Consider the following 27,755-nt stretch of genomic DNA (forward strand, 5'->3'; position numbering starts at 1 on the left):
AGGGTCAGCATCACGCTACACATTGGGCGCCGCGAGAGGATGGGGGGCGAGGGGACGGGGTGGGGGGTGGAGGGGACCCCGGGTGGGGGCGGCGACCGCCCTCCGCCGCGCTCTCTCACAACCCAGCCCAGCCCGGCGCGCCGGCAGAGCCCCGGTACTTACGGCTCCTCGCCATCCGCCATATTGTTCTCCGCCTCTTCCCAGGTGCCCTCTCGGCGGGCGGAGTCGGCGGGAAGGGGCGGGACTTGTGGGAGGGGCGGGGCTTGCAGGATGGGGAGGGGTCGGCTGGACCTTAGCGCCCCTGGGCTTGAAAGCAAGCGTCTCGCTGCAATTAGGATCTTAATTAGCTACCCCTCGTTAGATAACTCTGACGCCCTGTGTAATGTTGTCATGCAGAGTGAAATGTGGACGGAAAGCATTATGCTTTTATACAATGTATATGCTGATAAAGAATTACATATAATGTTGGTATATTCAATGAAAAAATGCCTGGAAGGCTAACTCCAGTATGCTAGAGCTTGCCTCTGGAGCAAAGAACCGTCCCAAAAATCTTTGCCTGTGTAGGTCCACGCTGTAAGAACAGATTTAAAGGGGCCGAAGCTGTGGCGTAGCAGGTAAAGCCGCCGCCTGCAGTGCCGGCATCCCATATGGTCGCCGGTTTGAGTCCCGGCTGCCCCACTTTCGATCATGCTCTCTGCTGTGGTCTGGGAAAGCAGTAGAAGATGGCCCAAGTGCTTGGGCCCCTGCACCTGCGTGGGAGACCCGGAAGAAGCTCCTGGCTCCTGGCTTCTTATCAGCATAGCTTCAACTGTTGCAGCCATCTGGGGAAAGAACCAACAGATGGAAGACCTCTCTCTCTCTGCCTCTTAAAAAAGAACAGATTTATCTAAATCTGTTCATAGGGGTAGGATAGAATTTTGTTATTTTTTACTTTTTGAAAAAAATCAATATTTTAGTGTCACTTCATTCTGTCAGATAAGTTCAGCAAAAATGGAACTACACTGAAAAACTTTGAGGACATCAGATAAATGTATGTATTTAGATAGAAGAAAAATACTTAGAGAGCAGAAAAATTAAAAACTGACTTAGAACACTCATAACCCCATCACCTAAAGATACATGTGATAAAATTTTAACTGCTTTCTTCCAGTGTCAGAAGTGTGTATACATGTATAGGCGAATCTGAATGCTGGGGTAGAGAAATATATTCAAACACACAGACATATCCTTCTTTGGAGAAGGACACGAGTGGATTTGAAGTCAGAAAGAACTAAATTAAAGTCCTTACTTCTCAGTAATTAACTATAGGACCTTGGGCTCTTTCTTTTAAAGCAGTCATTTTTAAAAATGCTTGGCCTTTTAAGGCTGAGAACTAAGCAAAGTGGTTCTCAAAACACAAGGCCTGATCAACATTACTTGGGAATTTGATGTAAATCTAATCCAGTCCTGGATGATTCTGAAGTCTTAAAGTTTAAGAACCACTGAAATGGAGAAGTATTTTTTGTCTAATGGGTACTCAGCATGCGTAGCTGCTGTTACTAATGTGTGATGTTTAATCTGTTCTTTGTGGTCTTCTCTGCTGAACCTTAAGGAAGACTTGTCCTTATCATCCCCCAGCTGGGTTCATCAATGGCTTTCACTGAGCTGAGTCAGTGCCAGGCAGTGAGTGCGGCAGTAGAGTCAACAGCCCACAGCAGGAGACACCAGCCCCTTTCTGGATCACATGTTTCTGTATCAGCTCAGAAATCGCTTCTCCTTGCCCAGACAGCTCCATGGAGGTGAAATCCTTGCCTATCAAAATGATCTTCTAGAGACTGCCCCTCCCACAGGGACGCTTCAGCGGCTCAATAGGCTAATCCTCCACCTGCGGCGCCGGCACACCATGTTCTAGTCCTGGTCGGGGCGCCGGATTCTGTCCCGGTTGCCCCTCTTCCAGGCCAGCTCTCTGCTATGGCCCAGGAGTGCAGTGGAGGATGGCCCAGGTGCTTGGGCCCTGCACCCCATGGGAGACCAGGATAAGTACCTGGCTCCTGCCTTCGGATCAGCGCGATGTGCCGGCCATAGCGCGCCGGCTGCAGCGGCCATTGGAGGGTAAAAGGAAGACCTTTCTCTCTGTTTCTCTGTCACTGTCCACTCTGCCTGTAAGAAAAAAAAAAAAAAAAGAAAGAAAAAAGAAAAATCATCACATCTCAAAGTGTCAAATCAAAATAGTATTCTATTAGTGGCAGAAAGCATCATAGCCACCTCCTCTGGGGAAAAGCTATGGACACCTCAGTTATCGCCAAAGTCATGAGACAGGGCACTCTGATATGGGATGCTGTCATCACAAGCAGTGGCTTGATCCACTGCACCAGCATGCCTGCCCTGTTTTTGTTTAGTTTTGAAACCTCCTTAGAGGTTTCAACAAATAAATACAAATGCACTGAGCAAATCGAGGGTCTGGGATCGATGAGTTGTCGCCTTGTCACCGGACAGCTTTGGTGATGCAGTTCAGAGCAGCTGGAAGCTGAGAGTTCTGGGTCGCAGGTGTGGGACCCTCCCACGCTCCGCTCATCTAGACCAGATCATTTTCTCAGCTTGCTCACAGTGTGGCTTGGGGAGACTCTCGAGCCCCAGGAAATTCCTCCACACCCTCCAACTTCCTGTAACTGAACACCAAGGCCTGGCACATCTCGCCTTGGCACTCTTTCTGCTGCACTGCAGGATCCCTGCAGGCGAGGAGGGGCTGCCTCGTTCTCCCCTGTTTTTGACCCCACAGTGCTTTCACAGAGCCCTGAAAGGACTTACAGTGTCAGTTGGCAATGTCCTGAACATGCTCAACTGTTTCTCCCCCTGTCTATATCTTCCCCTGGCAAACCACCACAACAACACTGCCACAAAATAGAGAAAAGTCAGTGGACGACATTGTAAAAGCACAGAAATCATTTAAAAAATTATTATGGGCAGTCCTATTATTAATAAGAACCGAAATATCTAACACACCAAACACGGGCGTTAAGGGAAAGGGTTTATTGACAGGGGAAATCTGACAGTAGGGAAGGGGGAGAGGGAGAGGGAGAGGGAGAGGGGGAGGGAGAGGGAGGGAGGGAGAGAGAGATGGTTGAGCTATTTGGTCACCTGACTTCTAGCAATGGCAGCTGGGGCTAGAGCCAAGGATGGTGTCCACGGGCGTAGATCGCGCCACAGATAAGACTGTGCCACTTTACTAACACTGAACACTTCCCATCCAGTCTTTCATTAATCCTGACCTATGTGGCAGATGGCCTATTATCCACACTTTATCGTGAAGAAATTCAAGCTTGTGGGGCAGGGGGTGAAGAAATTTTCCCAAAGTCACCTGCCAGAGAGGGAGGAACTAGGACTCTTAATTTAATTTTGCTTTCTCTGACTTTAAACCCTCACATGTTTCCAGAGCCAAGAAAGTGTGAGAACGCGGGAATATTTTCACATTTTAGCAGCACCTAGAATCTGTCTTGGCAGTAGCTCAGTTCAGTCACCGAGCTTTCCTAAGCACCAGCAGCAGAAAGCATTTCACTGGAGTCAGTTTCTTGACTGCCTTCTGAATCAACCAGGAATGTTAACTTACCTCTTACAGACTTTGTATCGAGTATATCTTAGTGCTTTCCAGTTTTCTGAAAATCGGCGATCTGGTAAAATTTATGAATATTGGATCTTTGTTAAAACAGTACCACTTCCAAGTTGTGACATTCTGTCACCTTAGACATGGTCATTTCCACATTCTGCCTAACACACTATGAAATTAACCAAAATACAGTCCCTGCATCTATAGATTCAACAAACCATGATTTGTTTAATAGTTTAAATAGTTTTTTAAAAAATAGTTTAAAAAATAGTTTTGAAAAAGTTATCTCTGCTGAACATGACCATTTTCTTGTCATTATTCCCTAAACAATATTGCATTAGGTGTCGTAAGCAATCCAGAGGCGATGTAAAATATACAGGAGAATATGAGCAGGTTCTACATCAATACTGCACCACTCTCTATAAAGGACATGAGTATCCGCAGCCTTGGCTCTCCAGGGGATTCTAGAATCAACCCTCCATGGATTCCAAGGGACGGCTGTCCTTTTGGCTCAGGCATCTGAGAGAAGAGGAGGTTTACTGCACCAACCAGCCCCATAACTGAAACGCAGACGACCCTTTCAGGCCTTAGAAAAGAAGTATTTACAACTACTACATCTCTTGCCGGTTGCTGAGGCTGGCAAACAAACCATTACCTTGTCTACTACGATACCGGGCTCCCTTAATGAAAATTGTCACCAAATACGGGGATAAAACTGAGAAAGCTGCTTTGGAGTGAAGTCTTGCTTCTGCTCAGAAAATACAGGGTGCAGAACCATCAGTTCACCACAAGCAATGGTTGGCTTTAAGTGACCTGTGCGCCTTCTGTGTTAGTTTTTTTAGAATGGCATAGCAGTTCGATAATTTTGTCACAGAAGGAATAGAGGTGGAGAACAAAAATAGAGAAGTGAAAACACAGAACAGCCCTTCCCTTCTCTCGTCCTTATTTCTCGTTTTGCCCATCTGATTTCACGCTAAGTGACTCAGGGTGAAACAGAAAACAGAGTACTGCTGTCGGTCGGCCCGACAAAGGTTACTAAGACTCAGTCTTTAAATACAGCTCATCCTCTTGTGATACCGTGGTCTCCTTCCATTTTTCGTAGATCAGCATCTGAACAGCTGCGCATTTTTTTTCCTCTATGGCAGAAAGCACATTCCTAGGTTAAACACTGGTGTTAAAAGGGAAGGCATTGCCACCTCGCTGCAGACGGGATTTCCGCTGATTGCTTTCGGTGCCATTTCATCTCCATTCGGTGTGCACGGTGCCTTGCTCTGTCGCGGGGCCCCCATTTTCCCGTAACCAACCCCTTAGAGCCAATCGAGAAGTAAAGGAGCGAAAACACGCCCTCCCGCTCCCAATTTCCCTTGCTCGGCTGCTCGCCAACCGCAGAGCCGATCGAGACGGAGCCGCTGTCAGCTCTTTAACCCGGCTAGGTTGCCGCTGCCGCCGCCGCCAGATTCCGGAGGCGAAGAACCGAAAGCCAAGAAGACATGGACGTGAATATCGCCCCACTCCGCGCCTGGGACGATTTCTTCCCGGGCTCTGACCGCTTCGCCCGGCCGGACTTCAGGGACATTTCCAAATGGAACAACCGCGTGGTGAGCAACCTGCTGTACTACCAGACCAACTACCTGGTGGTGGCTGCCATGATGATTTCCGTCGTGGGGTAAGTGGGGTTCCTCCACCGGGGGTGGGGGGACACTGATCGGGGCCACGGATCCGGGGTCGACACGGGGCGGGGGTCGGGGGCTCCATGTGCCAGGTCCCGAGATGCAGGGGTGCCCACCCGCAGTCCAGGCTCGGCGCCGGCCCCCCACAGTTCTGCGCCAGGGCAAACTTGTTCGCAGGGCGAGGCCGCAGCCATCCGCGGGGTGCCCTGCCCTGGCTCTGTCTGTGAACGAGGCGCTGGAGGCAGGGGGTGGGGGACGTGCTGCCAACCCCGATCAGACTCTTGGCCCGGCAGATGTTTAAAGCACCCTCGCTTTTTTTTTTTTTTTTTCGAAAATAGAAAGAAACGGGAGAGCGGTGTAACCCCGTCCTGGGGCCGGCTGGGGCGGGCGCCGCCCAGGCGAGCCTGGGGCGAGGAGGGCGCGGGCCCAGGTGGCAGTGTGTATCGGCTTCTAGGAGGCGGCCGGCTCTGCTGGGGTCTCCGCCTAGCGCCTACCTGGCCGCACGCGAAAGCTGGGCGCCAGGGGGTGGGTGTCCCCTGGTGGCGCATCTCCCGGAGTGGAGCGAAGGCTGTGCAGACTCTGGGAACGGGGCCTTTTGGCTCTTTCTCCCAAGAGTTGCCAGCCGTGGTCGCCTTCTGTGTTCTCACTTGCCAGCCTGGGATCTCAGTGTTATGGGAATGCGTGTTCAGTACTTAAAAGTGCCTTGTGTTAATTAATTTAGATTGCACACGCACACCCTCCTTCCATTTTTCCCTGCCGTGAGAAGTGCTTATCTCACTGTTGCAGGATGGCAGTGATAATCCCAATCTTGCTATCACCTACCTGTTTCTAAGGGAAAAGGCACCCTGAGAGTTTAGGAAGGCCTTCCTCACCCTTCAAGACATGTCCTAGCAAACACAGAGGGAAAGAGGAAGCTGGCTTGGGAGGAAAAGGAGACATTCAGACTGAGAGGGTACCGGCTCCCTGTTGGTTGCCACACTCTTGTTGAGCCACCTCTCTGTGGGACCAGGCCCCTGGCCAATGCTGGAGGACATCAGGATGAATCAGACTTGAATCCTGGCCGGAGGGCACGTGGCAGTTGTTGGGAAGCTAAGGGAGCAAATACACTGCCCAGAGGAGGGGGAAGAGCTCAGGATTTCTGGGTGTGGTGCCGATCCTCAGTTCCTGGGTGAAGTGGAAGCCACCTGTGGGCCGTCGTGTGGCCTGTGGAACTGGGAGCTCTGAAAAGGACTTGGCGTGCAAAGGGCATGGGCCCCAAGGGGACTATGACCCAGAGCCAGGGTAAGATTAAGTCAAGGAAGGGCAGGCCAGAGGCAGCTGCCTTCTGGGACCTCCCATGCTTAGGGCTTGAGGTTCCTTTCCAGAACACTAACGTATATTGGCTTTCAAGTAAGAAAAATAGGAACTAGGCCTGCATCTGTTGTTTTTGCTTTCTTTTTTCTCTGCTTTCTCTTTGCAAAAAAGCCCAAAGGCCTCTTATCTGGTGATCTGGTTTGGGAGAATTTTTTTGAGCTAACCTCAGAAATTTAGGGCAAGGTTCAACAGGGACCAAACAAAAGTACAGCAGTGGCCTTGATGGAATCCATTTTTCACTGGGAAGACCTGGGGACAGCCCGGGGACTGAGTCCAGCCCCATCATTTGGTGTCTTAGAGCAGTTGCTCAACAGTTTGGGGCTATTTGATCTTCTTCCCCTTTCAAGTAAGAGTATGTTCATTGTCAGGGATGTTTTTGAAGGAGAAAGTGGAAAGTAGTCACCAAGAGTTTTTAAAACATTATTCTTTTTTTTTTAAAGTGTACAAAAGAAGCAGACCCGTAACACAAGTTGTTTTGAAAGCCACACCTATGTGAAATGTGAAATTTCCTTTGTACTCCAGTAAAAGTGTATATATAACCTTCAGCTGTTTTCTGTGCTCCTGCAAACACTCAGTGCTAAATCTTTGTAGTTTAATAATAAAATTTTATGCTTGCCAGTGTGTTGGTTACTTTAAGTATGTTACCTGCATTAATTATTTTACCTGCATTAAGGCTTATAGCTCAGGAGAGTGCTTCCAAAAGTTTGTGGGAAAATGGAATTCAAAGAAGTATTTATTTTGGTGCAAAACTTGGAAAGCCAGTTTTTACATAATTCCTGTTTTTCTATGAGGTACACAGATTTCAATTTTTTTGTACCAAAATAAACATGCCTTTGAATTTGATTTTCCATGAATGTATTGAAGTACCCTTGTAAGCTAATTATTTTTTAAAGATTTTATTTATTTATTTGAGAAGCAGAGTTACAGAGAGTGAGGGAGAGAGACAGAGAGAAAGGCCTTCCATCCGCTGGTTCACTCCCCAAATGGCCACAACAGCCAGAGCTGTGCCAATCTGAAGCCAGGAACCAGGAGCTTCTTCCAGGTCTCACACATGGGTGCAGAGGCCCAAGAACCCTGGTCATCTTCTACTGCTTTCCCAGGCCATAGCACAGAACTGGATCATAAGAGGAGCACCCGGGACTAGAACTGATGCCCATGGGGGATGCTGGTGCCACAGGCGGAGGATTAACCTACTGCACCACAGCAGTGGCCCCAAACTATTCTTTTTATTACTGTTAAACCCACCGTTCCAAGAGATTCAATGCTCAAAATTACAGCTCTGGGCTTGTGCTCTTAACTATTATATGCCATCTTCCCAGGAGTCATGAGGTCTAGAATATCAGTCTCTTAAAGCTGGAAGATAACAGGTATCTGCAGAGTTTGAAAGCATAGTTGATTCTGGAGCGTTCTGAGGAGAACCCAATAGATGGGTGGGTCAGAACAGACCTGGAGGCTGTTCACCTGGATCCTCTGCTGGCATCTGATGGTTTCTCCTCAGATCTTGGTAGAGCAGAAATGGAAACCAGGCCTGGGTGCGGCCCCGGGGGCAGGGTCTGTGATCCTTGGATGTTGCATCTCATGCTGGTGAGGAGGCAGCTCAAGGACATGTTGGAGAGCTCCAGCCCCAACTCTCTGTTCTTGAAAACTGGCTTCAGTGAAAGGAGAGAGGGCCTGCTCCTCAGACTGCAGGAAGGGAGAGGGGAGACCACGGCAGAGATCATCTGGAACTGGAAACTCAGGGAAGGATTGCCCAAAACAACATGGAGATCAACAGCGATTAGGATAGAGGGAAGGCCGTGGCTGAGGTCCTGCTTTGTCAGAGCTTGCTATCCATAGTTACAAGCCTGGTTGTCATCCTGAAAGCATGGTGTCTCAGGCGAGTGGGTCTACTGAGCCTCAGGTCAATGCCGCAGCTCATCACTGATTGTCCTTCTAGAAGCCACTGTTCATGTCTTCTGGCTCCTTTAGGAGGGAAGTGGTTACAAGCCAGGTGAAGTGAGTTTGAATCACTGTGACCTCAGTGAGCTGCCTTGTGCCTCAGTGTCTTTGGCTGTAAAACGAGACAATTGTAGCACTTCCCTCCAAGGGCTTCTGTGAGGACTGAATTCTCACCAGCAAGGCCCTTGGAACACTGCCTAGCTCCAGGTTCCTTATTTCTGCCCTTGTTGGTGTGATCAGAGTGTCCTGAGTAGCATAGACAGCGTCTTAGACTCCAGCGCCCAGTCCCCTTGCCCATTCTGTCTCTGCTGCCCGCCTTAGCTCTTGTCCTGCCTCCCAGAGGAAACATTTTCCCTCAGTCCCATGTGTGAACTGAGCCTCACTCCTTTGTGTTTTCCCTGTTACCCCATGGGCTTACAATTTTAAAAACTTTTATTGACTTATTTGAGAGACAGAAAGAGCACTCTGATGCACTGGTTCATTCTCCCAAGTGCCCTCAACATCAAGTCTGGGCTGGGCTGCAGCCAGGAGCTGGGAATGCAATCCACGTCTAATATATGAGCAGCAGGGAACCAATTACTCGAGCCGTCATCATCGCCTCCTGGGGTCTGCAGTAGCAGGATACTGGAGTCTGAAGCTAGAGGCGGCTGTCAAATGCAGGCACTCAGATGGAGCATGTGGGTGTCCTAACCCTTGTGATAACCACCTGGCCAAACGCCCTCCTTCCAATAGGCTTTTTAGTTGTGTACTTGTCTCTACTCTGGACTGTGGACTCCTTCAAGACAGAATTGTATGTTTTGCTTGTGATTATTTTGTCCTTGTCTTTGTTGTTATCGTTATTTTTATTTTGTATATCCCTGAGGCCAGTTATACAGCAGATAGGTAGTTGGTGAGTGTGAAATAGTCACTAAATGAGTATAAGACTGGTGTGATGACAGGCACCACATTTAACCTACTGAACAGAATAGATTCTTCTGGAACTCCTAGCAGCACACCAGCACATGGCAACACACTCCTATAGTGAGGAAGTCATCGTTGATTGGTTAGGATTGCTTAGCTGTGTACAGATTTCATTTACAAAGGTTATAATTCACCCTCTATACTAACTTGTATTGTTCTTGGAAAATCTTGGTGAAATACTCCATTGCAAGGTTTCTCAAGCTCAGCACTATTGACATTTTAGAAAGTATTGTTCTTTGTCAGGGGGGCTGTCCAGTGCATTGTGGGTTAGCACAATTCCTGGCCCTGTCCCCCTCTTGGACCTAGTAGCATCCCCCACACCTAGCGCATCGTGACACTAGAAATGTCTTTTAGGCATTGCTAGTTGTTGAGAACTACTGCCTGGGAAGTCATGATGATTAGCATTCCCTAAATGCAAGTTGCTTCATAACAAGTTTCGAAAATCGAGTTCTTGGCAATTACGTAGCAAGGCAGGTTGACTTCAGTTTCTTGCTCCTGACCTTTCAAACCTAAGAATGGAGTAGATTGGAAATTTCACACAGCTTTGGTCGTTATCCTCAACTTATTAAATGTGTTATACTGTCTTCCTTTTATTAGTCTGGCCTGGAAGATTTTACTTGTTCCACAGACTCAGTCTTAATATTTTTATGGAATTCTGGCATTTGCTTTTATCAGCTTTCTGCTCAAAAGTTCACTTAGCTCGGAGTTCCAGTGGTACAAAATAGGAATTAAAGGACTTAAATAACTTAAAGTGCATCAGAACCTAGCAAGTAACACTCAAGCGTTAGATGCTGTTATTATTACATTAGAATGTAGGTGGGGCCAGCACTGTGGCATAGTGGTAAAGCCGCCACCTGCAGTGCTGGCATCCCACATGGGCACTGGTTCGAGTCCTGGCTGTTCCACTTCCCGATCCAGCTCTCTGCTATGGCCTGGGAAAGCAGTGGAAAATGTCCCAGGTCCTTGGACCCCTGCACCTGTGTGGGAGACCCAGAAGCGACTCCTGGCTTCTGGCTTTGGATCTGCACATCTCTGGCCACTGCAGCCAATTGGGGAGTGAACCAGCGCATGGAAGACCTCTCTCTGCCTCTCATTCTCTCTCTGTTTAACTCTTTCAAATAAATAAACCTAAAAAAAAATAATAACCTAGGTTACAGGCATATTTGAAATTCTCACATCTTGCAGGAGTATATTCTTTTGGGCCAAAGAAGTATTAGGTAATAGATGCACATGAGTGTTACTGTCATAGTTGCAACTTGTGGGATTTTATTTATTTATTTACTTAGGAGACAGAGAGCAACCTCCCATCTGCTGGTTCATTTTCCAAATGTCTGCAATGCCTAGGACTGGGCCAGAATTCAAGCTAGGAGCTGGGAACTCAATCGGGGTCTCCCACATGGGTGGCAAGGACCTAATTCCTTGAGCCACCACCACTGCCTCCCAGGGTCTGCATTAGCAGAAAGGTGAAGTCAGGAGCTAGAGCATGTAATCCAACCTAGGTACTTTGATAACGGAAGCAGACTAGACTAAACACCTGCCCTGAAACTTCTAATTTTTAAAGAACTTTGCTTCCCTCAGAGACTCGACTTAATCTTTTGAGATTGAGGTATCATTTCGAAAAAGATTGAATGACTTAAAAGGAGTACGTGAATAACATGCTAGGGAATGTGTGTGGTGCGGGAAATCGCTTTGGGTCCTTTAAATCCAAGAAGGACAGATGCCTACAGTTGAAGAGGCCCTGACTTACCCTTCCTCTCCTCCACACGAGGAGGCACTCAGAGCTCTTCTCACAGCACACACAGCGAGAAGTCTCTGCTTGACTTTCAAACTGAAAAGCAAAGGCAGCACCTGACGGCACCTGTAGTTGAAGCACTGAGCCTGTGAATTATCTGGTTGTTAGTGGAAATCTCTATGTGTCCAACAGAATGCCAGAAGATTGGAGCTGGAACAATCTATTCCAAACGTGGGCCCTAGGACAGCAGCATCCTTCCCCTCGGAGCTTGTCAGATAGAGAGAATCGCAGGCCCTGTTTCAGACCTACTGGGTTAGATTATTTTAATGTGAGTTTCAGAAGATGCATGCACACATTGAAATTTAAGAAGCGCTAGTCTCCTCTGACTCAAAAGAAATACTTCAAAATCTCAATTTGCATAAATGTAGCTGTATGCCTAGTTGTCACCTTCAGAGATTCTAAATGTATAGGTGTTGGCTGAATCCAGGCATCTGGTTTTGTTGGTTTTATTTCTTTCCTATTCTTGAAGTGGTTGTGCTAATGCCTCCAAGTTACAGTTGGGAACTACTGATTCTACGGCATCCCCTGACTTTTAGAAATATTAAGGCTTGATGTCACATGGTTAATTGGCACTTAAGCTGCTAGTAGTAGCTTGGTTTATTGATAGGAAGTGAAATAACTTTTCCTTCATATGAGCTTATTGCAAGATTTATAAAGCTCTTGCTAACCAAATTCAATTGATCTTAACATTTATAGTTTTGTGCCTGTTTTAGTCTCAAAAATTGTTTCCTGGAGCTGGTGTTGTGGCACAACGGGTTAAGCCGCACTTGCGTTGCCAGTATCCCATATCAGAGTGCCTGTATGAGCCCCAGCTACTTTTCTTCTGACCCAGATTCCCACTAATGCACTAGGACCCCTGCCACTCATGTGGGAGACCAGGATGGAGTTTCTGGCAGCCATCTGGGGAGTGAATTAGCAGATGGAAGTTCTCTCTTTCTCTCCCTCTCTCTCAATTTTTCAAATAAATAAATAAATCCTTAAAAACATTTTCTTCCTTCCTTCTGAACTTGTATTTTCCAATGTGGCTTCAGAATCACCAAGTACACCCAGAATTTGCCACATACAAATGCCTCTGCCGCTCCTCCAACCAGAAAGGCGTCTTTACGCCCACTGGTATGCATTTATGCCACTCCCTTAAGGATGAACAATGTGGCTGAGGAATGAATGCGCCCATGTATTCTTGGCTAACATAACTGCTCACCATGTGGCTTGATAGTTCGACCTATGGAGATATTACAGGAGGGTGGGATCTACAGCTGCTACTTGATGCTTTGCTGTTTCTCAAGATGGTAAGGAGTTTCTGGAAGGCTGGTAGCTGTTAGTTGGAGCACATTACAGGAATCGTTTCAGAATCAGTGTGGCGCCATAATATGTTCTCAGCCTGTTGCTGCCAGCAACTGGAATTAAGAACTGTTCGTATTGTTTGTGCCTTCAAATGCTCCAAGGATGGGGAACCAAGTTTCCAGCTGGTAGACAAAGAAAGGGATATATATGTAAGTATGAAGACATTGGAAGGTAGAATGAATTGCAGTCTGTTTATGCTAAAGCTAGTAGAAATGGCCTTTTTTATTTTTTGCATTTTTCTAAAATGTATTTGAAAGGCAGAGAGAGACAAAGATACAGAGAGAGAGAGAAAGAGAGAGAGAGCGCTTCCAACTACTGGTTCACTCCCAAATACCTGCAATAGGCTGGGCTAGGTGAGGCCAATGTCAGAAGGCTTCCTGGGGTATACATTAACAGGAAGCTGGCAAAGCCAGGACTCAAATCCAAGTACTCCAGTGTTGGATGTGGGCGTCCCAAGCAGCATCTCCATTGCTGTGCCAAACACCCGCCCTACCCAAGTGGTTTTGAGATTAATCAGCTTCGACATCAGTTCTACAATAATACTCTTATTTGGATTGCTTTAGTCATCCACTCAACAAAGAGTCCTAAGCACTTATCAGCTTCTCAGACACTGTGCTCAGAGATACAGTGGAGAATTAGATAGCTGAGGCTGCTGCTCTATCAAGTTTCAAAGCAGCAAGACAACACTGAACACCTCATCATTAACTTTTCTACAAGTGTAGCAAGCATTCGGAAATACGCACTCAGTAAACACCAATCCATTCTACCTGACTTATCTGCTTTCCCCCCATACATGAAGATTACGAACTCACATGTTGGAAATAACGTATATGGACCGGCGAGAGGGTTATTACATGTTGCTTGTACTCACCTGAAGCTCAGATGCCTTCTACTCAGTTGAACGACTATTTACTGAGCACCTACCACATGCCAGTCTGGGCTCTGAGGATACGGTCAGGGACAGAACTCCACCCAGTCTTCCCAGATCCTCCCAGAATTAATCTCCTGACTGCCCATCCCTCTTCATTTGCACCTGAGGCAGAGCAAGTGGAATGCTGGCATCTGTGACCCTCTAGTAGGTCAAGTGTTTCCTATGAGTGGAGAGCTTTAAGGGGTCTGTTAACAATCATAGAATTTTAACCTAAAAATTCTTTTTCTAATAAGAATTGATTTTTACATCATTTTCTGACACTATGTAATTTTCTTCGTCTTGACCTCTCCCCTCCTTCACCCCAACCCTCCACTGTTTTTTTTTTTTTTCTTCCTGCAGCTGTCAACTATTTGGTAGCTTCTGTTTCCTTTCCCTAGATAAGGATTTACAGTGATTCTAGGTAAGTGTGCAAATAAAGGAGGGTACTTTGGATTCCTGGCCGCATCTGTTAGAAGGCAGCCGCTGTTGATCAATTTGGAGGCAGAGAGCGCCATAAAGGAAATCCAGGAGTAAAAGGTCAAGATCCAGTTCTTGACACCTCACTGAGTGGCCATTTTGAAATTTCTAATCATTTTACTTTTGGACAAATGAATTCTGCCCTTTATCTCTCAGAATATGTACCCCTAATCACTCTTCTGTATCTTGTGGGGAGCTTGGCTTCCTGTTTCAGAGAACGCTTTCAAGGTCTGTGATCTCAGACAAAACCTGCAGGTTGCCGCCCATCCTGCAAGATTTCACCATAACAGATAGGATTTCTTGGCCTTCTCTCCTGTTAAGTGTCTTCTGATCGAGACACCTGGAATACAAAGGCCCACTTCTAGTAGAAAACCAGTGCTTCAATTTCACATTCCGCTAACCTGCTTCCTGTTCCGCGGTTATACCTTCTTCTTGTCTAAGAGGAAGAAAATACAGAAATTGGGTGTTAGGGCAAGGTGAATAGGAAACTGTTCTGGGAAGGGTGTTTCTATGTCATCAAGCTCATTAGCATTTGTCCAATCCTCCTTTCCAGAGCTCTGCGAGAACCTGCCATGTGACAGTACTTCTGAGAGAGAACCTGCCTTGTGACAATAATTCTTAAGAGTTTACTTTTTGTTTTTAATTTACTCTACTAGAAGCAATCAGGAAGAATAATCAGTAAACAAATATCTTCCCACTTTAGTTCCAAAAACTTACTAGTTGTGAGCCTATCTATGAGTTCCTCATTTTTGAAAAAGCACTGATAAGTGAGAGTTTCTTTTACAATTCTGTCTTGGTGTATGTTAGAAATTTTCTGTAATAAAAAGTTTCAAAGGATTTGTTGCAGTCTAACCCAAGTCTTGTGCTACTGTTTGTAGATGCATGGCTGTTGGAAGTGTCATTTATTGAGGTTTTATTTATTTATTTTTTTTAAGATTTTTTTATTTGAAAGGCACTTCCTCCAGGCCAAAGCCAGAAGCCAGGAACTCCATCCGAGTATCCCATGCGGGTAGCAGGGCCCAAGTACTCAGGCCATCTTCTGCTGTCTCTGGTGTTAGCAAGGATCTGAACCAGAAGCTGAGCAGCCAGGACTTGAGCTGGCACTTGGATATAGGATGCTGACATTGCATGAGGCAACTTAACCCTCCAGGCCACAATGAGAGCCTCAATTTATGGGTTCTAACCCAGCTTCATCAAAAACAAAACAAGCAATCGACTTGATAAATGTAAATGAAACCTCTCGGTTCATAGGTATGCCTTACTGTGGATACTTTTAACATGTCGATTTCTGCGAAGACAGTAGATGTTGATCATTTGGATGGGTCAGTTTGATGGATCCTACAGAGGATACAGTAAATAGGATATTATAAGTATGCAGTAGATCCTATGGGCCTTCCTTATTCAATTGGATAAGAAAATCTCATAGGTTACTATGACCCATCTGTGATCAAAAAGACGGGCCCTTACCCCACCCTAACTGCTATGAAATCTTACTTCATGACCCATACACCCAGGAAACACTGCTCAAGTTTATTCAAGACTTATTTACAACCAAAGCCTACATTTTTACTTCAAGTCAGCATTTGCTGAAACCAAAGCCATCACAGAAAACTGTTGGATTATTTGAAGAATCAAAGAGCCAGAGGAGCCTGTGGAAGGACAGGTGTGCAGGGAAAGGAATCTCTCTGCAAGCCATCCCTACTCTCCTTCCCATCCTCAGACTGCAGGTGCAACAAAGCTTACAAAGGCACCTCCGTCAGGGAAGCCCAAGGGCCCTTTTGCCTCATCCTATCAGTTCATAGTTGGCCCTTACATTTGCATAGTTAGGTGCCTGTTTCCACTTTTGCTTTTTCACTTGTTCCTGGATGTTCCCCCAACCCCTATACTATTTAGATTACAATGAAAATAATAGTGATTTGTCCAAGATGAAACTCATGTCACTTCATTTATGGCTCATGTCACTTAACTCATGCTGAGCTGGTTTAAATAATGTAAAAATGTTTTGGGTTCTTACTTAGCTTTTTTTTTTTTTTTTAGAATTATTTTATTTATTTAAAAGACAGAGTTATAGAGAGAGGTAGAGCCAGAGAGAGAGAGGGAGGTCTTCCATTCCTTAGTTCACGCCCCCAAATGACTGTAACAACCAGAGCTGGGCTGATCTGAAGCCAAGAGCCAGGAGCTTCCTCCAGGTCTCCCAAGCAGGTGCAGGGGCCCAAGGACTTGGGCCATCTTCTACTGCTTTCCCAGGCCATAGCAGAGAGCTGGATCGGAAGAGGAGCAGCCGGGATACGAACCGGCGCCCAAATGGGATGCCAGCACTGCAGGCTGAGACTTTAACCCACTGCGCCACAGCACCGGCCCCTCTTAGTTTTTTTCCTTTCAACAAATGCTTACTGACTACCTACTCTGTGCCAGACATTGTGTTAGGTGCTGGGGATAAAACATCACTGTCTCACCCTTATGGAGTTAATCTCTAGAAGAGGCCAGAGACGTTCGTTTAATACTCATTGAAACCATTGCAAACCTGCAAGTGTGGTAAGTGCTGTGAAGAAGAGGCATCTGGTGCTGTGCCCTGTTCAGAGAGACTGAGCAAAGGCTGGCGGAGCTGGGACTTGAAGGGAAGGACGCTGGAGTGACTCAGCCAGGGAGAACAGCTTGTGCGCAGGCCTGTGGATGGCCAAGAGGCAGGGGGAGTTCTGGTGAAAGATGGAAGATGGGCTGGGGCACAGAATCAGGAGATGCGACAAGCAAGTTGCCAGGGAGGGCTGCTGCTGGCCTGCAGGGGGCCTTGCTGCTAATAACTGGAGGCATCCCTGCTGCGGTGGGGAATCCAGCCCAAAACCAAGTTGCAGGCTTGGCCTGTTGGGTGCGGCCAGGATTTCAGGCCCACCTACTCCCTGCACCATGCCGTTTTGTCCCAGGCACCAACCAAAGGACTGCAAACCATGGCCCTGGCTGCCTCTGCAGCCAGGGACCAGATCCTGGGGAGCCTTGCAGAATGGACAGAAAATTCTGTTCTTACTCTCAGAGCAGTGAAAAGCAAGAAATTGGGTGGGTGGGTTCATATTTGCGGTGATGCCTCTGGGTGTTTGAGGACCGCTGAAAAACCTCAGCATTTTCACAGAATTCTGCTGTGAGTAACTTGTTCCCTCCCCCGACCCCACCCCTTTGTTGGTGAGTCAGGCTTTCTCAGGAAATGTACTTCAAAAATAGCTTTTTGGGTTAGTAAATTGGAACTCAATGCCAAGCTGCTTCTTAAGCTTGGGAAATATTTCACTGCCTCTTTGGTTCTTGTTGGCATTGCAGCACCCTGGGAGCTACCAGATGTGCACTTGAGTTGATCAGGATCTCTGCTTTTATACACGTTCGCTGCCAACTCTGTCATCCGTGGCTTTGCACAGACTCGTTAACTGCTGTGTGCCTTAGCTTGCACCTAAGAAGGGACTTCAGAAAGTTCATGGAGCAGTAAGTGTTTGGCCTGGCTGTTCAGAGGCACACATTCTATATTGGAATACCTGGATTCAAGTCCTGGCTCCAGCACCTGACTCCAGCTTTACTGCAAATACAAATCCTGGGGGGGGGGCAGCAGTGATGGCTCAAGGAATTGGGTCACTGCCACCCACGTGAGAGGCCTGGACTGAGTTGCTGGTTCCTGGCTTTGGCCTGGTTCAGTGCTTGCTGTGTGGGCATTTAGGGAATGAACTAGAACTAGCAGATAAAAGCTTGCTCTTTCTCTCTCTCTCTGCCTTTCAAACAATGTTTTTTTAGTTCACGGAAAATGGAATTAAAAGAGAAGTTTATTTTGATGCAAAAAAATTTGGATACCATGATTTTTTTTTTTTTTATAACACAGTTCCATGTTTCTGAAGCTCCTAGCTCTGAGAGCCTGTGCTCCCCTCTTCCCCTTTCTCCCATGGTTTCCTTGGATATGTTTCTTCACATTTCTGGGCCTCAATTTATTCATCTACATAATGGGCCTGGACTCACTCACCTTTGAAGATGCTGCTACAAAATTTTATAAGGGGATTCTAAATCTTTGTTTTTTTAAAACAGGTTTGTTTATCTGAAAGACATGAGTGACAGAAAAAGAGGGAGACAGACAGATAAACAGACAGCTCTTCCATCCACTGGTCACTCCCCAAATGCTTGCAAGAGTCGGAGCTAGACCAGACTGAAGCCAGGAGCTGGAGCCTGGAACTCTGTCCAGGCCTCCCACATCGGTGGCAGGGACTCAGCTACTTGAGTCATCATCTGCTGCCTGCTGAGGCACATTTAGCAGAAAGCTGGGTCCGAAGCCAGATGGCCAGGACTTGAATCAAGTGCTCTTCTATGGGCTTCCACGTGGCAGCTTAACCCGCTGTGCCACAATGCCTGTAACCCCTCTACACCTTTTCACAACCATAAATGACTCCACTAGAATTTTTAACTATATCAGGAAAAATGGATTGTTTCTTGGAATCGGGTCATATTACATGTAAATATTTTAGCCATAATGAAAGGACATTTAATATTTTTGATTTACAAAACTAGGTCCCACACCAAGGACAAAAACATCAAATGATCAATCTCTCTCCCTCTCTCTTACTCACAGCTGCCAGTGAGCGAAACTCCACCCAGCAGAGCCCAGCGGCAGTTGTCCACATGAAGGATGGGTAGCATATTTATGGAAAGTCTTGTCTTAAACCTTCTTGGGGTTTATCCTGACTGGTGTGACAACCAGACCAGCTGTTGACTAAAAAGCATCTTGGACAAGAACTGGTTCCCAAATTCCTGCACTCACTAGATAATGAATTTAATCTCTCTCTCTCTGTGTGTGTGTGTGTGCGTGTGTGTGTGTGTGTGTGTCTCATTTGGCTCCATGTTCTGGTGGCTGCCAGGACAGTGCAGCACTATGCGTTTTCTTGCTTTTCAGAATAGAATTGTTCATAATCAGAACATGGAGAAAGCAATTATTTCTGCTATCAGGAACTTTGTTATTTGTTTTTGCCAGCTTAGAAACTTGGCTACTTTCTAATTATAGCTTGTGGCTGGGCGTTGTAAACCAAAACCAGTTCTATAGGACTCCTTGCCCTGTCCCTTTCCCTTGAACATGAGCCACAGGAACAGGTGAAAAGCAAATTTGGAATTGCTCGTCAGGCCTGGGTTTTTCATTGTTCTTTGTCCTGGGCTTTATTTAGACATTCAACATGGATGTCTACTTTACTTGTCCAGAGGAAAATAGGAAAACGAAAAACAAACAAAAAAAAAACCTCAACATGGATTGATTATAAGCTTCATTTCATGAATTATTTTTAATAAGTATGCTAGAGAGAACAGAGGAAGCGACCATTGGTGCTTTGCTGGCAACCAGTCATCTTTTTATGGCTTTGCAGCTTCCTTAGACCTGAATCCTCCGTTCCAGTTCTTTGTGTCAATGTCGATCTTTGCTTTGCTGTTTAGCTGAGGAATGTTTGGGTGGGTGATAGCTCGAAGTCAAGACTTGGTGGGAAAAAAAAAAAAAAAAAACTTGGTGAAGGAGTTTGTTTCTTTCATGCTCATTTCCCTGAATTTATGTATTCATTTTTAAAGATTTTTTTTAATTCAAGTAATATGTGGCTATTGAAAAAAATAAGAAAATAGAAAGAAGCAAATGGAATAAAGCACCTAGACTAATTAGTAGAGTCTTTGGCATAATTTCTCTCAGAATTTTTTGGTAATAGGAATGAGATTTATTAACCTTGAAGAGTTTCTGGGCCTCTCCATTCTGTCTTCCTACCACCTGCCAAAGAGGATTTTAGTTGTTTTTTTTTTTTTTAAAGATTTATTTATTTAGAAAGAGTTACAGAGAAAGAATGACAGACACAAAGAGATCTTCCATCCACTCTCAAGATGGCCACAATGGCCAGGACTGGGCCAACCCAAAGCCAGGAGTTTCTTCTCGGTCTCCCTATGGGTGCAGGGACCCAAGCACTTGAGCCAGCTCCCATTGCTTTCCCAGATGCATTAGTAGGGAGCTGGATCAGAAGTGGAACAGCCTGGACACAAATTGGTGCTCATATGGGATGCTAGCTCAGAGGATTTTGGTTTTGCCCTGATTTTTTTCTTCATCAGGCCTATAAAAATATTTTCCTTTCCCAAATTAATCTAGGGGTTATATTTGTAAGTTGCTGGCCATCTAGTTTGTTTCTAAAAATTTTTCATCATAAATACCACTGACATAAATACTGTTACATCTCTATATTTGCATTTTTATTTATTTCCTTAGTCTTATTCAGAGGAGGGGTTTACTGGCTTGAAGAATGTACATATTTATTTGCAAATTTTTTATTGAAATTAGCACTTTATTGTAAGGTTTAGTTTTACTACTTTTTCCACTATTTACTTATACTCTTACCACTGTTACTCAGTTCTGTGCTTTTTTAAAAAAAAAAATTTAAAAAGATTTCTTTGTTTGAAAGGCAGAATTACAGAGGGAGAGAGGGGGAGAGAGAGAGAGAGAGAGATCTTCATCCACTGGTTCACTCTCCAAATGCCTGAAATAGAGCTGAGCCAGAGCTGAGCCAGGAGTTTCTTCTGTGTCTCCCACGTGTGTAGGGGGGCCCAAGCACTTGCTTTCCCAGGCAGCTGAATCCAGGAGCTGAATCCGAAGTGGAACAGCTGGGACTTGAAGTGGGGCCCACATGGGATGCAGGCAGTGGCTTAGCCCACTGTGCCAAAGTACCGGCACCCAATTCTGTGCTTTTCAACGGAATATTTTTCTTTTTTCACTTTTTCAAAGTAATTTGACATTAATTATATTCCTTGATTTCACCCAGTAAGGTGTGAAAAACTTTCATTCTTAATTTAAAACTATTTAAAATAGCTTATGTGTTTTAGTAGACAGAATCAGAGCTAAAATTTAAAAGATTTTTTTAAAAGAACTGTGGTTATGTTAAAAATCAGTTTAAGTATGAGTCCTTCATTTGTCCCAATTCAGAAAAAGTAAGCTCTTATCTCACCTTTCTCCATTCTGTCTTCCCCCAGTCCTCTTTTCAGGTCAGTTGTGTTGATACTTAGTGCATGATACAAGCACCTCATCCTTCATGAGAAAAAAAATCCGTTAACCTCTAGGGTAAAAAGTTAGCAACTCATTCTACTTCCATTCTGCAAATACCTTGTTAGCTGTTTTGAACACACAGTGAGTTAAGGTGGGGACTACAATGCCCAGTCATTTTCATTTATAAAATACATGGTCTATATTTCTTCTTCCTGGTATGTCCCCTCCATTACCAAGGGTAGTGTAATTGCTCTCATGCAATAAAGACCTTTGACTCATACAAGACCGACTCTGAAGTGCTCAGAAATCTCCATTAATCTCCTAATGATACTTTGAGCCTTTAGAAAAATGTATAATGTGCCTTCTATTCATCCATTCAAATGCCTCCATGGAGCAGGCAGGCGATACAAGAGAGTGATTTAGGCCAGCTCTTAGGAAAACAATTCTTTTTTTTTTTTAAGATTTATTTATTTATTTGAAAATCAGAGTTACACAGAGAGGAGAGGCAGAGAGAGAGATAGAAAGAGAAAGAGAAAGAGAGAGAGAGAGGACTTCCATCTGATGGTTCACTCCTTAATTGGCCGCAACGGCCAGAGCTGCACTGGTCCGAAGCCAGGAGCCAGGAGCCAGGAGCTTCTTCTGGTCTCCCATGCGGGTGCAGGGGCCCAAGGACTTGGGCCATTTTCTACTGCTTTCTCAGGCCATAGCTGAGAGCGGGATTGGAAGTGGAGCAGCTGGGTCTTGAACAGGTGCTTATATGGCATGCTGATGCTTCAGGCCAGGGCGTTAACCTGCCACAGCGCCAGCCCCAGGAAAACGGTTCTTAATGGCAGCTCACTTTGGGCTTTGTCAAGGATGCAGGAGAGAGTGGTGAGAACTGAGGCTAAATAGAGAGCATTTATTCTATCGGAATGAGAATACACTTCACCCAGGTGTTGACATGTGGGAAAGCAGGTCTAGTATTGCTACATTGTCTTGTTCCAGGTGAGGCAAGAAACTCCATGTTTTCTGGTGGTTGTTGTTGTTTTTTTTTTTTTTCTACTACATGAGAATCAAGTAAAAGTTTAAAAAAAAATCTTACTGGAATAAATGAAAATGTGAATTTCAACTGGAGCTAGCACATCAAGTCCTCTATTCTACATTTATCTATCAAGCAAGCTTCTGTGAGGGTTGAAATACTCCTGAAGAGCTACTGAAATACAACGTACTGTGTACATACCAGAGCCCAGGATATATGAATGCTATACACAACCACTGCAAAAGCAGCTGTAATCCCCAAAATTGTGGGCCTCTCGTTAGGATGACCTGACTCGTTTCGTGGGAGTCAAAGTGCCTCGTGTGAGCTGAGCGTCACCATTTTCTCACCTCTATGCCTAAGTTTCTTCATGTGAGGTCTCAGACAGGTAGTTGTGGGGATCAAATGAGACAACCCAAAGTGCTCAGTTAGCACTCAATCCTTGTCTTTCCTCCCCTCCCAATTTCTGCTACCCCCTGCTGAGCCAGTTTTCCTTCTCTTTTGCTTTGCAGGTTTCTGAGCCCCTTCAACATGATCCTCGGGGGAATCGTGGTGGTGCTGGTGTTCACGGGGTTTGTGTGGGCAGCCCACAACAAAGACATCCTCCGCCGGATGAAGAAGCAGTACCCCACGACTTTCGTGATGGTGGTCATGCTGGCTAGCTACTTCCTCATATCCATGTTTGGCGGTGTCATGGTCTTTGTGTTCGGCATCACTTTCCCTTTGCTGTGTAAGTGAACCTGAGTTTTCTTTTTCACACATTGTTAAGACAGGTGTTGGAGCAAGTGGCAAGTGTCCAGTGGGAATTACATACATCTTATATGCACTGGCATGTCGATAAAAGTTCAGAATCTTCTAAAATAGCAGATCAAGACCTAATAGTTCATTAATTTCTTTTTTATAAGGTTTATTTATTTATTTGAAAGTCAGAACTACACAGAGAGAGGAGAGGTAGAGGTAGAGGTAGAGAGAGAGAGAGAGAGAGAGAGGTCCTCCATCCGCTGGTTCACTCCCCAGATGGCTGCAATGGCCGGAGCCACACCAATCCAAAGCCAGGAGCCAGGAGCTTCTTCCTGGTCTCCCCCATGGGTGCAGGGGCCCAAGGACTTGGGCCATCTTCTACTGCTTTCCCAGGCCATAGCAGAGAGCTGGATTGGAAGTGGAGCAGCCAGGACTAGAACCGGCGCCCATATGGGATGCTGGCACTTCAGGCCAGGGCGTTAACCCGCTGCGCCACAGTGCCGGCCCCAGTTCATTAATTTCAGAAGTATTTGTTGGACACTCTTATGAGGGCACAACAATAAACAAACACATATAAATCCCAAGTCATACGGCAGGAACATGGCATTGCCTTCACTGAACTCCAGATCTTTCTAATACTGGAGTCTGCTCGTGATCTTGTATGTGACAGCTTGATTGTCCTGATACAGGAAAGAATCCATTTGTCACTTGGAACTATTTGCTCTCACTTGCTTAGAAGATCATAATTAGTTTCAAAAGTTTGGTAAAAGTCTGTGGGAATGACTGGCCCAAATATGCATGCCAAATACTTGGATGCTGGCAGAGAGAACTCAATATTTTCTAAATTATGAATGGATTATTTACTAAGACCCCAAACACTTGAAGCCTGAAATCAAGAACAAATACTCATAAAATCCCTGTCTTATCAGCAGAAATCCAATTAAAATTCTGGGGTCAAGAACTTTTCTTTAATTTGTTGCATTTCACAAGTGCATTTATTCTATTAAATAATCATTGGAATTTTGTTAGATTAAGCTCAGAACTTTATGAATTGCATACCTTGCTGAAGAAAATACTTGAATCAGTGAAGTCACACTTGAAATTTGTTCAAGTTGTTCTCATGTGCCATGAGTTTAGTATTTCAGTGATTCTGTTTAAACATTCTGCTTGTTAACGTTGGTCTCTCTCCACATCACAGCCTGGGACAGACCAGGGAAATGGAATGTATGACAGGCAGTGAGTCCAGGGTCCTGACCTCTCTTTCCTGATCTTTTAGAAACCAGAAGGTGATTTGAACCAGTCATCTCTGATGGACTGAGATTACTCATCTATCACATAAGGAAATGACATACAAGCAGTGATTCTCAAGCTTTGATAATCATGACAGTCATCAGGGTGGATTTTTACAGTATAAGCTTCCCAGGCACATACCTTGGGGATCTTGATTCTGTGCAACAGTGGTACCCAAAGGCCCTGTGTTTTTAGAAAGCTCCTTGGATGTTTCTGATGACGTCTAGGCTGGGAACCTCCAGAGATAATCCACTTCAGTATCTGTCAAAATAAGGGTTCAAGATCTACCTGCATAGAATCATCCACAGGGATTGTCAACATGGCAGATTCTTAGAACCATACCTTAGTCTCAGTCTGAATCTTGGGTGGTGGAGACAGGGGTCTTCTCCATTTATCAGACTGTCCGGGTTATTTGGATTTACATGGAAGCTGAAAAACCACTGGTGTAAATTACATGGGGTGGGGCTGGGGCACAGCTTGTTTACAGTAGACACCCTGGCCCGAATCCTTAAGATTCTGGCTCAGGAAGTCTTGGAGAGGGGCAAAGGAATCTGTTAATCAACAAACTAGGAATTCAAACAAATTTGAGCAGCAACGGGCCATTTTATAAAACCTAAAGGAAATACATGCACCACTTTGGAAAAATGGCTCTTAGGAGGTACCCTGCTAGTAGCCTTCACCCTCCTGCCTTCTGCAAAGAACAAAATACAGATAATCCCTGAATTGAGCAGGAGTTCCTTTCTGGAAGACCTTGGGTGCATCCATTTCTGTGTGGGTTGGAAGGACATTGATTCACTTTGAATTTCAGGGTCTCTAAGAAGCATGGCCGTGCAAGGTGCTGACGTCAGCGTATGCAGGAAGGAATGTGGCTGAGAGGCGATGGTCCTTCCTGCTCAATACAGGGTTTTCCGTCACACATAGGAAAGCTATGTGTGACTCAACAAAGAGCTGGACAGGAAATATTTGAGAGCCTGGATCGATGAGGGAATCAGATTGGACTGCAGCTAACCAAGACAGTTCATTTCAAGTGGGAAGAGAGGGAGTAATGTCAATGTGGTGAACGGGAGTCGCTGCTTTAGTGCTAACCGTGTGTCACTTCTCTGCAGTGATGTTCATCCATGCATCGCTGAGACTTCGGAACCTCAAGAACAAGCTGGAGAATAAGATGGAAGGGATAGGGCTGAAGAGGACACCCATGGGCATTGTCCTAGATGCCCTAGAACAGCAGGAAGACAACATCAACAAATTCACTGAGTACATCAGCAAAGTGAAGGAGTAAATGGTAGCTTCTCTGGTGACAGGGTGGCAGCAGGAATGGAGTTACCGTTCACCCTTAACCAGACCCACTTTCTGTTTGTGTTTTTGAAATAGGAGGCGCACGCACACCCAACTACCTATGGCAGCATGCATGTGTAGGCCCAGCCGTTAACAGCTCTGGTGTTACAGAGGAAAGGCCTCAAACACTGAAAGAAAACACTCCCCACCTCTCCCAGCACGTCCAGAGTTTCAAGTTTGTTTATGCAGACTGGTAGGAAATGGCTCATGACTATTTCTTGAGAGGAGTAAAAGAATTAGGGATTCCACAGCAGCAATACTGCTATCTTGCAGGGGAGAAAGTAGTTGTAAAATATCAAGGCCATAGGAGTAAGTGAAAGGCTGTTGAAGTAGATAATGCCACGCGTGAGCTTGTATCAAATCCCCTTGAGCTAATCCCTCCCCGGAAAATTCCCTAGGATTCTCATGTGTGGGGTATAAATTAGCTGAGTTTTTACTATTATTCTTTTAAAATCAAAGATGATCTCTATCACTTGGCCTCCTGTTTGACGTGCAGTGGAAACTGGAGAAACCAGTTGTTTATACTTTGTTTACAAATATAAAGATAGCTGTCTAGAATATTTTGTTAAAGTTTTGTAAATTTTTGAAATGCTAGTCATATGTTTTTCTCCAGCCTGTACTCGTTGCAAACTTCATGGTTTCTTCCTTACAGAAATTACAACTGTGTTACCTGTATTATTCTTGACAGACTTGTTTTAAAAAAGACTAAATAAATAAAGCGAAATGAGTTTGGTTTATATAGCACTTTGTTGTTATAATGAAAAAAAGTGTTTAAAAGTATTTCAATTTTTTTAAATTGTTTCATTCTTAACTGAAACATTTGGCCAGAAGGAAATGAATTTACATCTTCTTAATTCCTGTGCTCTCAGAGAGCAAAATAGTCTCTTTGAAATTTGAAAATCATCTCGAAATGACCAAGCAAAAAGACTTAAAAATGACAACGACCAGCTTCTGCAGTTCGTCAGAATTTTACACAGCAATTGTTACAACCATACGCTTTTATAGATACACATTAGAATTAAGATAGCATGGGTTTATATATTCTATTACTTTCATCTCTTTTTCTCTTATGTGTTTAGGAATAGGTTATAAAAAATTTTTTGCTTACCCACTGAGTGATTTCAAAGGTGGCGTGGAAAACATTTAGGTTTCCCTAATGGTGAGCTGGGAAGAGAACTGGATCAGTACTTACTGAAGAAAGTCTGTGTCCTAGGATGAAGAAGCAATAGTATGTGCTGTGCTTAATTTTTCTTGTATCGTAGTTTCTCAGCTAAGGTACAGCCTTCCTGTTAACACATCGTTATCACCAGGACTTCACAGACATGGTCTAGAATCTGTACCCTTACCCAAAAGTGAAGAATAAAATTGATCAAAGTTGTAATTTTTTGTGAGACTTTATTGAATGCACATCAGTTTAATATATTAAAAACTCAGTGACAACCCTGTAAGTCATGATGGATGTTCCATACAGCAAACACTATGAGCTTGTGTTTAAAATACTGTTTAACAAAACTTTGATCATTAATTTGAAGCTAGAATAAAATTGAATTCCAGTGGGATTCTTTCTTAAACCTGTCATGGGTTATATACACATTCTAGCCTCTTCCATTCTCTGCATGGTGAATTCTGCTGACTAATTGACATAAATTTGGAAAAACTGACAATTTGAATAAAAAAAGATACTCACTGTAATAACTAATAGCCAGAGATCAATTCCAGAAGGCTAATAATGGAAAAATATAACACATAAATGTCAATTATCTTCAACAAAGATCTTCAGGGCAGGGTAGCAGACAGAAGAAGAGTAATGTGAACTTCATCTCTTGCCAAAACCTGTATATGGAGGCAGTAAGCTATGAAACTTGATCTTTTCTTTTGGATATCAAGGATTGAAATCTTCTTTCAGAACAATTATCACTTTTTAGATTGCTGACCTTAATACTGTGGCTATACAAGCACATGCATAAGCACTTTCCAGAAATTCAATTACTAATATACATTAAGCTTTCAAATAATTTAGAGCACTTTTTCCTATCAGATCTGAGCTCCTTATTTATAGTAAGTGCTAGACACTTAAAAAGTTTTATGTATTGCAGCCCTTTCTTAACTATCCTGCTTTGTATGCAAAATGTTTTATATTAAAATATTAAAGAGGAAAACAAAGCTTCCTGTTGGCTATTCTAAAATTATTTGATTGAAAATGTAAAATTTAAGTTTGGATACTTTTGTGCACTCTAAAACATAGAACCACCATATTTCTTTCCCATAGCTTGTCCTTCCACATAATGCACTGGTCTCCCCATTATATCCTTTACTAGCCTGTTTTGTTACA

General features: G+C 44.6%; 2 protein-coding genes across 5 annotated transcripts in view; one reads left to right on the plus strand and one right to left on the minus strand.

Annotated features, from left to right (window-relative positions):
- Positions 1–236, minus strand: part of UBA3 (ubiquitin like modifier activating enzyme 3) — a 39,753-nt gene extending 39,517 nt beyond the window's left edge. For 2 of the 3 annotated variants that reach the window (XM_062201243.1, XM_062201242.1), the window contains exon 1: positions 163–229. In XM_062201243.1, the coding sequence (XP_062057227.1) occupies positions 163–182 (20 nt within the window). In that variant the 5' untranslated portion in view covers positions 183–229. Of the gene's footprint in view, positions 1–162 lie in introns of all 3 variants that reach the window. The other variant, XM_062201244.1, reaches the window with a different exon arrangement.
- A 4,555-nt stretch (positions 237–4,791) lies between these two features.
- ARL6IP5 (ADP ribosylation factor like GTPase 6 interacting protein 5) lies at positions 4,792–26,160 on the plus strand. 2 transcript variants are annotated; one of them, XM_062201247.1, is made up of 4 exons: positions 4,792–5,249; positions 22,570–22,787; positions 25,195–25,370; positions 25,460–26,160. In XM_062201247.1, exons 1-3 carry the CDS (start codon positions 5,074–5,076, stop codon positions 25,365–25,367), a joined length of 567 nt encoding a protein of 188 aa, XP_062057231.1. In that variant the 5' UTR covers positions 4,792–5,073; the 3' UTR covers positions 25,368–25,370; positions 25,460–26,160. The 2 variants fall into 2 exon arrangements, with proteins under 2 accessions (XP_062057231.1, XP_062057230.1); XM_062201246.1 differs by having other exon boundaries at positions 4,795–5,249; positions 25,195–26,160.
- The last annotated feature ends 1,595 nt before the right edge of the window (positions 26,161–27,755 follow it).

The sequence above is a fragment of the Lepus europaeus genome, chromosome 9 (genome assembly GCF_033115175.1).
Source record: "Lepus europaeus isolate LE1 chromosome 9, mLepTim1.pri, whole genome shotgun sequence".
In the NCBI taxonomy this organism is placed as follows: domain Eukaryota; kingdom Metazoa; phylum Chordata; class Mammalia; order Lagomorpha; family Leporidae; genus Lepus; species Lepus europaeus.